Source organism: Rosa rugosa, chromosome 3 (genome assembly GCF_958449725.1).
Source record: "Rosa rugosa chromosome 3, drRosRugo1.1, whole genome shotgun sequence".
In the NCBI taxonomy this organism is placed as follows: domain Eukaryota; kingdom Viridiplantae; phylum Streptophyta; class Magnoliopsida; order Rosales; family Rosaceae; genus Rosa; species Rosa rugosa.
This window is the reverse complement of record NC_084822.1, coordinates 12,752,695-12,769,872: the sequence shown is the minus strand read 5'-3', so window position 1 is coordinate 12,769,872 and position 17,178 is coordinate 12,752,695. Positions and strand designations below refer to the sequence as shown.

Here is a 17,178-nt window from a genome sequence, read left to right as displayed (position 1 = left end):
AAGAAACTAAGTAATTACCTCATCCAAGGCTTCAAGGATTCATCAAAAGCTTCTACCTCTACAAGATTCAAGACTTTGGTAATTGTGGGAGTTGTAATTCAAGGCTAGTCATGCTAGCTTTTTAGCTATTTGTGACTATTCTTGTTTTCTCCTATACTTCTATACTCTTTTTCTCTTTGAATTTTATAATTTTGATGTCTATGATTATGGGTTGTGAGTAATTTTCTTGTTGGGGTTAGGTTTGTATGTCCTAGCCTAATTTTTGTATAAAAGATGTTTAATTTAATGTAATGATGCAATTTTCATATGATGGATGCTTATATCAATTTTTGTTGGGTTGAAATGCATGTTTAGAAGCCTAGTCAACTCTAGAGTGTGTATTTTGAGCATGTCCAGGACGGAGTTAGAGGCTTGACCCCCTCTAATTCCTAAGCTAGAAACTCTCAATTTCGTATTCGAGGAATTATAAGCATGGTGATTTACACCGGTTGCGTGATTGCGCGGACGGGTCGCTTAGTAGTTTAATTCATCAATCTCTAGGCCTCTTGATGTGAGTTAGTGACCTTGAATCGAATCTAATTCATGTCAAGTGAGTTCCTACAACCTTTCAACCGGAGTAGGAATACAATGAAATGGAATTTCAATCCTTGAGCCTTGAACCGCCTTAAATACGACTACCGCCAAAGTAGGAAATTTACATATACATTAGATTAACTTCCGACACATAAGATTTGGGTGAAGGAGCTTCCCTAGCACCCAACATTCTCATTTTTATTGTTTACATTTCATTTTTATTTTTTATTGCTTTACATTTCATTACTTTTTGTTAAGTTAGAATCAATTCCCAAACATTGAACTCTTCCACTCATTTGTGCATATCCACCACTAAGCTCTTAGTTTTGATTAGGCTTTAGTGAATAACAAAGCCGAGCATTGCTAAGGCCTAGTGTCTTAGAGTGGTATTTTTGTTTATTTAGTTCTTCTTTTGCATACTTAGTGACTTTAGTTCCGACTACCAATGATTGTGGATTAGCCACTAATCCCCGTGGTACGCTAATTTTCGGCTTAACACTTTCCTATCTTGACACGATTCGTACGCTTGCGAGAGTTTATGCATCAAGTCATAGCACAAGTTGGTTTCTGTTTTGAATCAGGACTCAACACATATATTCTACATAAGCTTAGAAGGTCCCATGCTAAAACCATTGGAAGAAAAAAACAAAGAAAAAGCACATCGAAAATGAAGAGATAACAAGAATCACTGCATATTCTGACATCATTTGAAAAACGAATCAGAGATCAATAGTCAGAAACAAAGAGATCCAATGGTTCATTCATCTAAAATATAGAGTTATACATAAACTCAATTGTATCTTGCCATAATACCCTTGACCAAATCCAATATACGAAAATAGTCATAAAAAAAGAACTGACCCGATGGTGTCTGTTGCTACCCGCAAGATTGTTACATGGACTGCCACCAATCACCAGATCAAACCCGCCAAAGGATCTGATATAATGCTCTAAGCGGTCAGCATTCAACTCTTGCACATCAGCAAGGTGATACGAGTTCCCTCTCTGGTTTGTCCGCTCCTCACAACGTTTCTGCTCACCTCTGAAATCTCCTCTGACACAACATTCTTCATCGGGATACCAAGCCGATAAAGAGCTCTCTCTACACCACCAATCCCAGAGAAGAGAGAGAGGACATTGATGCCATTGGGAAATTGATCTTTCAAAACTGACAGGTGATAAGCCACTGTATCAATCTGAAGAAGTGGAACCCATAAGTAAGAGTAAAAACTCCAAATCGTACCTGAACTACTGTGAAATGTACTTTTTGGTACCTACGAATTTTTTTTACTCTAAATGATACCTGAATTATTGTGCCGTTACCAAATATAGTACCTCCGTTAACTTTTTCGTTAAAATCACCTATGTGGCATGTACTTTTTTGGAAAAAACTCCATATGATACCCAAACTATTGCACAATGTATTTTTTGGTACCTGTAAATTTTTTTTTTTTTTACCCCAAATGATACCTCAAGTATTGTGCATTTACTATTTTTTTTTTTTTCATCATAATATGATATTCATTCATTGGAAGAAGTATTACAAATAGGTTGAATCAATACAAGTTTCAATTTAAAAAAATCTAATATTTCATCAAATTAACTATTTATTTTAGCTAGAAATTATATCAATAAAAAAGATTTTGGGCAATACTTGAGGTATCATTTGGGGTAAAAAAAAAGGGGCTGTGACCACTTACCCAATTTTAGACTCAAAATTGCCCACTTACTCCACTAAGAGTTTTTTAACCCCATCTACCCAAATTAATATTGAAGTACAGTTTTGCCCTTAACTCAATTATTTAATTACATGTGCATCTCCTTGTCTCTCTCATCCCCCATTCCCCGATCTGCTCTTTCTCTCTCACCCCCCATTCTCTGATCTCTCTCTCTCTCCCTCTCTGTGGCAGCGTGCTGGGCGTGCGCAGGCAGGGTGGCGCTGGGATGGGCGGGCGTTGGGCTGCGCAAGGCGGTGCTGCAGTTCCTTAGAGGCTCTAGATCAAAGGCTGGGAGGCTCCGGTGAGGAGGTTGGATCGAAAGCCGGAATGCAGGTGGTTGGGATCGGTGCTGCAGATGACTCCGGTGAAGGGGAGGTGGTGCTGCAGTTCGCTGGGCGGTACTGCAGTTCCTTATGGGCTGGTGGAGACGAAGGACGATCTGGTGGGTAGGCCACCGGGAAGAATTTTTTTTTTTTAATTTTGATGGTCTACGGGGGGGCAGTAGACACATTATTGGCCCCCAGTAAACTTTGAAATGAGGGACAGGGATCACTATAGTGTGGTGTTTTGATAAGTTACCTGTTGTTTTCTGTGTGTTAAAGTCAAATTATCTGTGAATCCTACAAAATGGTGCATTTTTGGTGGTCTATTGGGGGCAGTAGAGACATTGGACTTTGTATTGGAGGCCAATGATCTACTATCTGATCAACAATGCAATAATATGATTCTTGGGGGGCAATAATATGCATATTAATTGATCAATTGTGCCTGTAGTGTATTCATTTTGGTTTTGGGAGATTATGCAATTCACTGAGAAGACAATAATATGATTACTGGGGGGCAATAATATGATTATTGGGGGGTAATAATATGATTACTGGGTATTATTAGGGGGCAATAAATTCAGACGCCGGAATCCGGTTAACAGTACGGTGGCCGGATTCCAGATTCCGGTCACCGGTCGCCGGATTCCGGTCACCAGTCACCGGAGTCCGCGGCCAGCCACTGGTCACCGGAGCACAGCAAGGTGGAGGATGACTTTTCTCTCTAAGTGAGAAAGGAGAGGGCAAAAAAATCCCAAAAATAAATAAAAAGAATTAATTGGGTAAAGGGAAAATAATCCCTTAGAGTGTTTTGGGTAAATGGGGTTAAAAAACTGTTAGTGGAGCAAGTGGGCAAATTTTAAGCTAAAATTGGGTAAATGAGCATTTCCCCTAAAAAAAAATTATGGATACCAAAAACATATATTTTGCAATAGTTTGGGTACCATTTGAAGTTTTTATTTAAAAAATACATGCGGCGACTTTAACGGAAAAGTTAACGGATGTACTATATTTGGTAGCGGTGTAATAGTTCAGGTACCATTTGGAATTTTTACCCCAAGTAAAATGTAATAGTAAAGAGCAGATTTGCTCACCTAAGGGACAATTTTAAGGGACTGTGAGGGACAAATGCATCTTAACCACATGTATTAAATATAAAAGCAGAAATTATAATAACTTAAAACTGTGCATTTATTTTCAGCCGTCAGATTCACTTGTCCCTCACAGTTCCTTAAAAACTGTCCCTTAGGTGAGCAGGCCTTTAGTAAAGAGTATGCGATAAAAGTGAAAATCTACTGTAATAGAAATTGTTCAAACACAAAGTTCATTAGATAGAAACAGCAAAATATACAAATCTACTCAAAACTGTCATGCTTCAGCAGACAAAAAGTGAAAACTGAAGCAAATATAACTGTGGTAAAGTGAAACTGTAGGAAATATAAATGCAAACGAACCCATGAGCGAATTTAATAGCAGAGAATATCTAAATGCCAATGAACCATAAGAAAATTTAATTTCAAAATGCTGGGACAACTGATAGAAAGGTTGAAGCATAAAGTTCAATTATAGAGAAGTTGAAATACAGATCATGCTTGTGAACAGAACAAAAAACCAAAGCAAATGGAACTGTCTGAAATATTCAGGATCATTTGTTACATGAACTGAACAATAAGGAAGAAAGACATGTTCAATGCAAATGGAAGTAGAAAGAATTTAACCTGGAATGAATTTCCCAGTGACTTATATCCATCTGTCCTGCATATTCCCCTTGTGTGGTCCCTTGGGAAACCCAAAAGCATTTCTACTTCATCAGGCTCAGGTGGGGCCACCTTTTTCTTTCCTACCCAAACAAGATTCCACTTGCGGCATTCATAAAGAACGTAGCGACGGACACTTTCAGGTGGGATTTCATCTTCGTCATAGTCTTTAAGAGCCTTCATGATCCTCTCAGTAATTGTTGCACTAGCAATGCAAGTCTGTAAGCAATTTAACTTTGTCCGATCATCCCAAGTAGGCCACCACCTCCATGTCATGCAAAATGCATAAATATAGTTTGTGGTGGAAGGGAACGAGAGGAAATCTGTTTTTGACTGGAAGATTGTGAACGTTGCCCCTTTTTCTTGCAGCAGTACAAAAATACTTCGGATCAACAAACTCAGGCTTCACGTCATACAAAAAGAGGGATATTGTGCTCCAAACTCCTTTAGGAGTCAATGCCACATTCTCATAGTAAAAATAAGGAGGTCCTGGGCTGCCTCTGGAAGACTTCTGTGGATTTGACAGAGATCAGCTGGAGACCCAAACCCATTCATTGGATTCGGGAGATGAATTGTACTACCAGCATCTTCCCCTATGATCTGGTTTCCATGTCCCATATCCTTTTCCTTTTCAGCAATGAAGATTCACAAAGTTTCCTTTTATTCTTCTCAGGATCCTCACTCCGCAGATAAGTTGAACCAGCAGTCAAAATCTACCAGACATGGAATGTGTAGATAAACTGATTCTTAGTCCAGAAATTAACATTGAATATCAGCAAGAAGGACAAACAATACCATCTCTTCAAGGAGAAGATGGCCCATCTTCTGCCTTTGAAATTTAAGCAGCTGATATGAAATCAGTCAAATCAACAAGTGACGAGTCAATACCTGCAACGTTTGAATGAGAAAAAACAGGAGTAAGTAAAAAGAGAAGTAACAACATATATAGAATTGAAAAAGAGACTGAGGATGGATGGCATCACCAACTGACTGAACTAGCAGAAAGTGGTTTATTGTCCAAGTCAAATAAAATAGTAAACCTGGTTGGATTTCCTACTAAACAACAGAAAATATTAGGAAGGAGTTTTGTGGCCCCAAAATCACTGGCCTTTTTATGCTATGAAAAACATTGTAGCCTAGTTCCACGAGATTCTCCTACTATACAGTTCCAGTTACATGATTGTGATCCTGATTCCTGAAAGGAACCAATATATTTTTTGGATGCATTGAAGATGAAGTTAGAGTGTTAGACCCTAAATAAAATTGTTCTAGTTATACTTCTGGAGTTTGGTTTGGAGCTACAGATATGCATATACCTAAAGCAAGTAAATAGCAGTTTACAGGATATCAACACAATCGTCAAAAAGGATTAAAGCATAGAGATAAATCTGTACATGATAATTCTCAAAGAAATTAAGTTATACCGCATCTTTCTATTGCCATTGAAGCCTCCAATTCATTGTACCCCATTTTAACCAAGGACATAACTTTTATCTCTGCCTCAGATGTAGGATCGATGGCTACCTGCAAAAATAGTTGATTAATTTTCTGTGAAGTCCACATATGTAACATGCAAGTGAAGTGTCATTGCCATGCACCAATAATCCCATGTTAATTGATGTACTAGCCTATAGAATGATGAGGACGTTCCACCGATATTGCAAAACAATATAATATCATGTGGTGTGGAGGATAGAGATTCTTATCAAAAAGGGCCAACGGCATCTACAGTATTCAAGACATTAACTACCTCATCATCAGAGCTATGTGGAAACCATCTAGAAAGCTCCCATCATAATCTGAAGAAAAGAGATCCGAGCCAATTTGTTGCTGTTCTTGAGGAGAGCACTGTTCTGGAGGAGAATATAGCTCTGGAAGATAATGTTGCTCCGGAGGACTACTTTCAAGAGCCTGCAAAATAATAGCAATAAAGCAGAATAATGTAAAATCTTCTTTCCTTTTATTGCAAGTCATCAACAACTTATATTCTTCAAGTAGAATACCGGACCAACTCATCTTGCAAAAACAATAAATATGTGCATTATACTACCATGAAATGACAGATGAATCTGAACAATTGGTTAACAGAAGAAACCTGTATGTTGGAATGATCAAATCTCTATAAAAAACAGAAGAAACCTGAATATCATCCATATGCATTTTTACTAGTTAATTAAATGCAGAGTTTTCAAGAATATCCAGTGAAGAAACACTTTGCACAGTTGATAACATACAAAGCAAGCCAGTATTTCATCTGCCCCAACGAATTTATCACATAATAGATTCATATCATCAATCTCCACAGAATATAAATCTGTATGTCAGATTAAATGTTTACCTCCCCAGAGCCTAGATTAGCTGAAGAAGATAAAATGAAGTTTTTAATCTCAAGCTTATCATCAGTATCCCAGTCAACATCATCATCATCTATCTGAGATGTATTTCCATCCTTAACAGGATATATAAACATAAATGAGAAATAAAGAAGTACATGAACTTGCAAATACTACAATTTTTACATACACAAAGCTCAAGAATTTAGTCCAATGAGGGTTCACTCAAGCATTATAACCAGAGTGAACCAGCAATACGATTAACAAATATAGCTAGGCAGACCTTATACCAACGAGCCAAAGAAACGCTACCTCCAGTCCACATTCAGAAGAAAAGGCAATTTAAATTTAAAAGATACCAAAGCCAACAAGGGCCACAACAATGCCTATTATGAAATCTCCCTGCAAGCACTGCCTACCCGCTTTCACCCTAAAAGTCTTGGTTCTCATTACATTCAATCAACCTTGAAAATTCCCAACACACTACAATTTCACAAGATGATGGCTTCTAGGAGTTTGTTCAACATTTTTTCTTGGTTTGATAGGAATAGACTTTTTATTCTTTCTTTTTTCCGGTATGCCGCTCCGCGAGAAAGGAGCGAGAGAACCAAGGGGGCTGTGGATGTCAGAATTTGCATCTATTTGTATCTATTTAGTGATCAGTCCGCTAGTTTCTTTGATCCCACTCGGCGTTCCTTTTTCATTTGCTTCCAATAGTTCAACCTACCTTGTCATTAAGCATGTCATTGCCGCACCTCCACAAATAGTCATTTATTTTACTTTCTTATTACTATTAGAATATCCTTCAATCACAAGAATATAGTAAATTTCAAAATGAATTAATACAAGAACTTAAACAAAAAACATGTACCATTTCTCTATATGTATGTTCAGCCCAGTGCAAAGGTTTCCAAGCTGTCCAAGTTAAAACAAAAATGAATAAGTACCATAATAAAGAAAAACTTAACTGCAACAAGCAAGAAATAATTTAATTCCTTGACTTGCATAAAATACTTTCAGTAACCAGGATTACAGTATTCATTTGCAACTATGTAAAAGATATTCTTGAAGATTCAAGGTGTAATAAAAGTTTTTGAGCCGTGAAAAAATGACTAAACTGTGCTATTTTGGCATACAGATTTTTTCACATGGAGATTGGTGATACAAACTTACATGGGTGCAAGATTAATCTGATGAGAGAATGAATATCAACCCAGCTACAGATCTACCCCTAGCTAGCAGTGTTGCTGCAGACATTTTTCAATAATTATCATAGTGTTAATTAAGGAACGATAAATAATTATAAACACATCACATTACACATACGAGTCATATAACATAACAATTCCTCAATTAGAAAACTGAACTAAAGAGAGAGTAGCATAAAATTCATAATGAGTCAGTTCATCGATTGCAGAGATACCATCACAGGAAAACAGATTTGGTGTCTATGGTTCACAGCAAACCAGTAAGATTACTTAAACATAAATTTCTATTCTTATTGTATCTTGAATCACTCTAAAATACGTGCAACATTTTGTTTAGAAAAATTTATAACTGAAATTATGAGTATCTGAATTCACTGTCACCATGACCATTGTATCTGGCAAGAGGATAAACACTGAGTTCCAAAATTATCTGGAAGCTACCATACTAAAGGGAGTTTACTTTTACAAACAGTAGACAATTACATGCGTGAATAATCCATGAAGTTTATCAACTATGCCCAAATACTGTGTAAGGTAAATGGAAATAATAATATACCTAAATTGCTTCCAGTAGACAAGCTCTGGAAGATTGCCAAAATGTTCTATATATTTTGGCATATGTTAAGTTATGAACTCCATGACTGGAACCCAACACGAAGTTAGTGCAGTTGGATTCATCGGTACTTGAAATGCACCCACAAATGACTTTATCTTCTACCCCAAACAATAAACAAGTTGGATTAACATCACAAAGCAACTCAATTGTGAAACATGATAATGTACCTTACAAACAGAATGATACGAATAAAATGACTATAATATGATAATGTATGAAATCCAAGGAGTATTATAGGACTATTGTATGAGTACTCAACTCGATGATGAAATTGCACAACAGCAGCCTGAAATGAGCAAATAGGCACCCTATTATGAAGGGGAGCCGTCTCTCGAAAACAAACTCAAGAATCCGAAACAGGACAAGGTATACATTTCCTTCATAAGACTTATCCAAACTCTTTAACCATAAATTATCGAACTTTTTGGATTTCAATTCCCTCCCCGGTTTCAGTGGGACAAAAAAAAAAAAAAAGACACCCACTGGTCTCACCTTATTAGAAGACAGAGTGTATTAAATTAGCAAAACTCGGAATCAGTACCAAGAGAAACCCTAACGCGCCGTAAACGGAGAAAGAAAACACGAACACGAAGAGAAAGCAATTACATACAAGTTATAATGGTGAAGCAATTGAAAGAAAATTTACCTACTGAAGCTGGAAATGCAGAGAACCACTCTGATCGTGAATATCGGCGCCAATGTAGTTGTTCACCGCCGACAACGGTTTTCTTGTACAGAGAGAGTTGCCATCAGAAAGAGAAACGGGAAATGAGGAAAGCAGCGAAATTCAGGGAGAAAATATCACACACAGAGAGTGCACACAACCCCCCCGACGGGCGCGGTGTGTGTGTGTGTGTGTGTGTGTGTGTGTATATAGAGAGAGAGAGAGAGTCCTTAATTGAGGTCTTTCAGATTGGCCAGTGGTGGATCACTGGATCACCTATATTTCTGCCAGTCCTACAATTCTTCAAGGGTGCAAGTTCTGCTACCAGTGCCACTGGTTTCCCTGGCTATCAATATATCCTCATAAGGAGACATCCTACTGCTCGATTGAGTGGTTGTTTGGTTCAACTCTTGCACATCTTGCTCATATATCAGACGGACTCCACACTTCTTCACCTTCAGACCCGGTCCTCTGGTTTCAAATAAGAACTCAAACTGACTGCAACTGTTATGCCACCACTCTGTACCAAAGTATTTATCACGAGATACATAGAATACCCACAGATGATCTGACTTAACCTTGCAAAATTCTTCACTAAAGCGAAATGCAGGCTGTTTGCCATATTCTCTTCCATCGTGCTTCAGGCAACATATAAGATGATGTGTTGCATTAAAAGTCTTGAATTCATCTATATAAAGCTCATCCACCGGATGGTGCTCATGGAGTACAAAAACAGCACACAAAGCAAATCCCAAAAACCGACTGTTATTCCAATGTGCAGGTAGAGATACACTTAATGAACACCCAACACTCTGATGGCTGAACCACTCATGAATATTACTTCCAGGAATTACAATTTGAAAAGTTTCCCTGTAATTAGAGATTCCCTGTGCAAGAAGAGATAGGTTGTTAGCTGATTAATGTCTACAAGTATATGAGCAGAGAAACACACACACACACTCACACACTTGGAGAGAGAGTACCTGATACATGAATGTCTTCAACATTTCAAATGCCACGTTATTGCATCCTTGATTGCCATTTAGATTGAAACAATTGATGAAATTGAAATACGATTTGTTTAATCTGTTCAAATTTGATGCATCAAACAAGTATTTCAGTGAAGTACAACCATCTGCCCTTAAATCTAGTCTACTATTTGATGGAAGGTCTGACAACTCTTGAAGTCTCTTGCAATTCTCCAAGTTAAAGTTCTCAAGCTTAGAAAGCAATCGAATGCCTGAAGGAACACGAACAAAATTGTTTCCACTTAGATTCAAGGTCGCCAAAGAGGGAAAGTAACCAAATTCGTTGGCAAATGCTCCTTCACCAAGACTGCAATTACTCAGGTTCAGATATGTTAAATTACACAGACCAGATATAGGCAAGCAGAAACTCATTGGCTCTGTATTCACTTTTTGCACCAATGCAGAAGGCAAAAACTTCTTTAAAGATCCCAAAACTACTTTGCGTCCATGAAAGATTGAACGTCTCACATATCTTATGAGGTCATGGGTAGATGAAATTTCTATTGCAGACCCACTATTCACATCAGTTTCCTCAAAACAGTCCATCTCCCCCACATTTACTTGATGTTTGCCGAGTTTCAAGCATCCAGAAAGATTAAGATCTTCAACAGACTTCAATTTATTGATGGTCCTTGGAAGACAAACAAGATTTCTGCAGTTGCTTAGATTCAATGTCACAAGGCCAGTCAGCCGTCCAATTGAAACAGGCAGTTCCTCAATGGCAGTCTCATCAAGATAAAGCACCGACAAACGTTCCATATTTCCAACAAACTCGGGAATCTTCTTAACTTTTGAGCAGTTAGAAAGAATTAATCTTTCCAGAGATTCCATTTCAATTCTACTTGGCAGACTCTTGAGACTTTTGCAGTCTTTAAGATTCAGGACAACAAGCTTTTTGAGAAATCCAAGGGATTGATGGATTCTTACCAAATGAGAACATCCTTCAAGATCTAAAGTCTCAAGATTCTGAACACCTGCAAGGTCTGGGGTCTCCACAATGTTTTGAGAATGGCAGAGTTTGATGAACTTCAACTTGTCGAAATTCTGCTCATAAAATTGAAACAGTGAGCCACCACACAGAACAGACAATTTGCTTCATAGAGATAAACAAGCAGACTATAACTAATAGCCATACCTTTGTTCCCTTCCAAAGCTGTTTAATGTTGCTGTGGCACAAGTTAAGTTCAATAAGTTCATCTGCTTTAAATTTTTTTGGGAGAGATCTTAAGGGACACCCAGTCCATTCGAGGAGTCTCAAGGAATTAGAAAGACAGGTGAGGCCTTCGGGAAGGTTCACATTATGAATATGGAGAAGACTAAGTTGAGACAAATTTGAAAAGGCTTCTGGATTGCAATGATCCACTTGTAATTTAGTCGACTCCATTACCATGCCTTGGATTGAATCAGTTCCCTGATAATGGAAAAGAAAAAATTAATAATAATAGTTTAAGTGCAGAACACAAATAATAATATGCTTATCTTTATTCCATTATCAAACTCTTACCATATTTCTTGTCAGCACATCCTTGATCTCTTTATGAGACCATAATCTACTACGTTTGCCTGGCTCGTTAGGAGACTGTTCACGAACAATTTCCCAGCCCGTTTCTTGTAGCAAATCATGCATCAACAGTTCGTTGTTGCAGATAGTTATGAGAGATCTATCAGCAAGAACACTTAAACCAATGACAGGGTTTAGCAGGCAATAGTCTAGTATTTGTGTCACACGATCCTTATCCTTCCCCTTGTAAAAGCAAGCAATATGTAGGAATATTTCTTTGTCTTTTTCATCCAGTCCATCAAAACTAATCCGAAGCACCTCAATAATATGTTTATGTGGTGTGTTCTTTAGCCTATCTATTGCACTTGCCCATTCATCAGCACTTCTACCAAACAGAAAAGAACCTAAAACCACGAGAGCCAACGGAAGCCCCTGAGCATACCCTAAAATATGGTAGCACAGATGCAAATAATCTTCTGGTGGGGGACATTTCTTAAAAGCCTTCAAACTCAAAAGTTGAAGTGCTTCATCACGTTTTAACCCGTTAGCCTTGTATGTAGCATCAACATCATGTGCCTTTAACAACTGAACATTTGTGGTGGTTATGATAATTCTACTCCCTGGACCAAACCAGTTGCGACTTCCAGCCAATTTCTCTAATTGTGTCAACTGATCCACATCATCAATAACAACAAGCACCTTTTTTCTACACAACCGCCTTTCTATCATAGCAGCTCCTGTGTATTCATCCTCTGTATTTTCAACTTTTGCCATCAGGATTTTGGAAAGAAGTTTTTCTTGTAGAGAAACTAGGCCATTGTTTTTAGACATTTCTCTAACATTGGAAAGAAAGCAGGTTCGGTCAAAATCCTGACAAATTTCATGATGGATAGCTCGAGCAAGTGTTGTCTTACCTATGCCCCGCATGCCATGGATCCCTATAAAACGCACCCCAACAAGCTGCGGACATATGTAATTGCTTAATAAATCATGAATGGGGGAATCCAATCCTATGAAGCCCTTGTGAACACTTGACGATGTATAGACGGACTTCTTTAGTATATGATTAACAATATCCTCAATCATACTTGTTTCAATTCTGAGAAAATTCAGATGAAATTGTGAGTTAGAAACTTAAGCAATGTTACATTAAGCTGCAAAAACAATATTAGCGTTTGGCAACATTAAGTAAATGCAAAATGGTAATCCACTGAGTCTCTCAAATTTACTGGATGTTCATTACTATCCATTCGTATCCATCCCTCAATCAGAAAAATCAAAACCAATTTAAAATAGTTGATTTGAAAAAGAAGAGATTATCCTGCTCCCAAAAGGATGGGATTGAATATCTATATCTACTTTAGCAAGGAAACATATTAAGGTGTGACTAGTATGGAGGAAGGAGACTTACGAATCATTCTTGAAATCCCAGCCAGAAAGATTGGCGACCTCAGTCAAAGCAGATCTCCATGCATTTAGTCTGTCCTCATTCTTCCCATAAACTTCTTCATGTTCCCTTACTTCCACTTCTACTTCCGGTTCCCATTTGAGCTCAAATCTTCCCCTTTGGTGCCGCACGTCAGAAGGATTCACGCCGTGGTAGAAGATGGGGAGGACTTGTTGACCCATCTCTTTCATGCATTGAATAATCTTGACGAGTTCATCCAAGCACCATGACGAAGAAGCATAGGTCCATGAGAGAATGACAATCGCGGATCTAGAGTCCTCAATTGCAGCTAAAAGTTCAGGCCTAATGGATTTCCCTTTCTGAAGCTCTGGCTCATCCATAAAGGTGAGAATTCCTTTCCGACATAGCTCCCAATACAGATGATTGGTAAAAGTATGGCGGGTATCTTCCCCCCTGAAACTTAGAAAGACATCGTATTTCCATTGACGACGAGAAGAGGTTGACGCCATCGATCTCCTTCGGAATTGAATCAGAGTCGCCTGTTGTTCACGGAAATACTCTGTTTCTAGTCAATGCCACTCTCCAGCTAAAGGGGTCCTCACATTCTGCTTTGAAGATAATTATTAACTTTAGGTCCTTGACCCAAAAGACCCAAACCACCAAAATTAACCAAACTTAGCCCACTTACCCCAGTAATAAATTTTTATTCCTACTCAGCCAATTTCAAATAAAATGTCAATTTTGTCCTTAAGATAATTAATAAACTACAGCCTCTCACTCTCATCTCTCTCTCTCTCCTCTATCCTCCGCGTCGTTCTCTCTCTCCTCTCTCTCGTAAGTGCCGTCGTCGACGTCGAAGCTCAATCCGAGGCCACCGGAATCCGTCTCTCTCTCTCTCTCCTCTCTCTCGTCAACGCCATCGTCGAGGCTCAACCCGAGGCCACTGGAATCGCGCCCTCGTTGAAGCTCAATCCGAGGCCACCGAAATCCGTCTCTCTCTCTCTTGTCAGCGCCGTCGTCGAGGCTCAATCCTAAGCCACCGGAATCCCGTCGTCGTCGTGCAGCACGGTTTCGACTCAGACATCGACTCCGACGTGCAGCCCAAATTTCGATTCCAGTTTCTGAGTTCGACGTGCAGCAGCGACTCCGACGCCGACAGCGACTCCAACGATGATAGCCGGGAACCGCTGACCTGGGTCTCTAACAGTGCAGGTCTACAACCGGCGAAGAAGAATAAGAGAAGGGAAACCAGATCACCAACAGAGGTTGAGCTCCGATTTGGTGGTTTGCTCCGATTTCGTTCTCTCTCTTTCCCTGCAATTTGACTAATAAATAATGGACAGCTGTAGATCTTAGAGACTGATTCACCCAGATGGACTTTGTGTGCCTTCCACATCAACCCATCTGTCCTTTGAAACTTGAAATGAACCTAGAATTTCTTCGACTTCTCATAAAATATATATATATATTTTGATATTGACATATGAGTAGGGTAAATTAATTTCTTGTGATGCCTCTTTTCATGATGAATTCAAAGCTGCAATATATATCATTGGGGGGCAATAGACGTTTTGAATTGATGCAATCTCTTTGTTTTTTTTTTCTGTAATCAAAGTTTTATTTGTCTAAATTTAGGGAGATTAATTCTCATTCTGGCGACTGAAAGTCCTATTGGGGGGCAATAGGCGTCTATTGAGGGGCAATATATGGCTGATAGTCGTCTATTGGGGGGCAATAGAGGTCTATTACCCCTTATTGGTGGCCAATAGATGTCTATTGGGGTAATAAACATTTCCGGTGAGGTTTTTTGAAAGGTCTGATGGGCGGTGGCCGGTGACCGGAATCCGGCGAAAGTTGGCCGGAATCCGGTCATCGGATTCTGGCTACCGGTGACCGGATTCCGGCGACCTGTGACCGGATTCCAGCGACCGGTGACCGGATTCCGGCGGCCGGTGACGGGCTCCGACGAAGTCTCTTATGGTTTCTCTCTCTCTCTAAGTAACAAAGGGGTGAGGGGTAAAATTGTAACGCCCCAAGCTGCACCTCACCAGCTTAAGCACGTCACAGTGCCGCGAGTCTCTAAAACATAAACCGAACTCTCGATTTACATCCTAGAGAACCGCTAGGCATTTTGTTTGAAAAACTTTTTGTATAAACACAGCGGAAGCTACAAATATGCTTGAGGTGAAAAACTTGAGTTGCTGAAATCTATTTCACTCGTTCAGAACTTGGATAAAGACTCACACAAGGTTGAATTTCACTTGAAGAGAATTCAACTAAATGATGACACGAGACTAGATAACCACAAGTTCCAGAACACAAAGTTCGAGAAATAGAATTTAGAATAAGGTTCACACGGTAATTTACCGAACTTGTTCTGCACACCCAACTCCATCCGCTATTGTCCCGTCACCAGTGCACAGTACCTGCATTCATACTGTTGTAGGGGTGAGCTTTCGTCCTCGCTGCTCAACAGGAACTCTAACTCGACTAGGTTTGAAAATCAACAGATAAATGTTTGGAGCTCCAGTATGAACACATGCTTTAAACCAAATATTTAAAGGAACGACAAACTTTAATGTTTTTCAACTTGAAAACCGATGCATGATGCTTAAATAAATACGGCGCCAAATCCAAGCATTACCTGATGGCCGGTCCCATAGACCCACTACACGACCTTACCTCAATTTAATTTATCACCAGGTAAGCGTAGCGAGAGCGTCCGCTACCTAGCTACACACACGGATCGGGTCGTCATTGCGATCGCTCACCGTCCGACCGGTGTAACTAACCCTCCGGAGGTTTTGGGGATCGAACCCAAGGAAGTCAGAGCCACCCTTCGCTCTCAAGCCATCACATTTCTCACATGGTTTGGTTAGTATGCATTGCATTTGAACATGACCAAACCATACCAACTAACATGCATCATTTAATAACAATATAAGAAAATCACTAACCGAGGAGAGTCCTGAATCCCTACCTGGATTCCGATGCTTTCTCTCACATACTCCGAGAGTCGCACCTTCTGTTCATCGGGTAACTGGAGTCCTAGATTCCGACATTTCGACCGTTAATAATCTATTGAACAATTATACGAAATATTGACGATTAATAAATCGTCTAAACCAACTGTTCCTGGTTGGACCAGGAGTTGACCAAGGTTTGACCAGGATTGACCGTTTTGACCAACGTTTGACCATCCGAGACTTGTTCGATAATTAACCCAAATTATCGAACCTTTACTTATTTTCCTTTCTTTGCTTATTACCATTTCATATAATGCTCAAACAACGAAAATTATAATAAATTTCCAATCTCGTCAACGAATAAGTTCGACTTTACTTAACGATTGTGTCGCGTAATAATTCGACGGAATTACTATGGACACCCAATATTTTTCCAACATATTTTCGACTCAATATGGGTGTATCTAATTTACTCTGGACACCCATGTTTAGAACTTGATCCAAACTTTCAGTAAATTTTCTTTAGCAAACAAATCCACTTACAACAGCCATACCAACAACACATGCAGCCAATTTCAGTCCAAAATCTCAATTCAATTACCAATTCCCAGATTTACTTGCAACAACTTAAAACACCACAACAAAACAACATAACCAATTCGACAACAGAGTCTTCAATTTCATCATATCAAACCAAGCTCGGTTCCATAGCTTTCGATCACTAACACAGGAACAAAACGTGATTCTAGATCGAGATTATACCTTCGAAACCGGAAATCAACCTGAATCAACCCAACTCAGCTCCACGAACTCACTGCCCAGACGGGAATGGGTGATGAACTGATGAGTGTGACGCCAACAATCCGAAAGCACTTCGATTGTTAAACCTGTGAGTACAGCCGAGCAAGAAACGAAGCCCGGAGAGGCCGCCGGAGACGAAGAACACGGCCAGGCCGTAGCTACCCAGAAACGTAAATCATCAAAACTTAATCTAATTCGAAACTAAGTGCAGAAACTTGTAGAGTAGGACGAGGAGATGGGTTTCCATACCAAATGCAGCTTAGTCGGTCGCCGGAAGTTGCA

General features: G+C 39.3%; 2 protein-coding genes and 2 pseudogenes across 3 annotated transcripts in view; all 4 read right to left on the bottom strand.

Moving 5' to 3' along the window:
• The window catches only part of LOC133740117 (disease resistance protein RPV1-like), a 105,340-nt gene that overhangs the window by 16,507 nt on the left and 71,655 nt on the right, over positions 1 to 17,178 (bottom strand). The window lies entirely within an intron of this gene.
• On the bottom strand, positions 1,307 to 5,169 carry LOC133737249 (DNA (cytosine-5)-methyltransferase DRM2-like; annotated as a pseudogene).
• LOC133738053 (DNA (cytosine-5)-methyltransferase DRM2-like) lies at positions 4,744 to 9,353 on the bottom strand (annotated as a pseudogene).
• LOC133738052 (TMV resistance protein N-like) lies at positions 9,359 to 13,709 on the bottom strand. Of its 2 annotated transcripts, XM_062165494.1 has the most exons (6): positions 13,133 to 13,272; positions 12,636 to 12,820; positions 11,725 to 12,556; positions 11,356 to 11,631; positions 10,176 to 11,264; positions 9,359 to 10,079 (listed from the first exon to the last, which is right to left on the bottom strand). In XM_062165494.1, the coding sequence occupies exons 2-6, from the start codon at positions 12,689 to 12,691 to the stop codon at positions 9,486 to 9,488; spliced, it is 2,847 nt and encodes a 948-aa protein (XP_062021478.1). In that variant the 5' UTR covers positions 12,692 to 12,820; positions 13,133 to 13,272; the 3' UTR covers positions 9,359 to 9,485. The 2 variants fall into 2 exon arrangements, with proteins under 2 accessions (XP_062021478.1, XP_062021477.1); XM_062165493.1 differs by having other exon boundaries at positions 11,725 to 12,820; positions 13,133 to 13,709.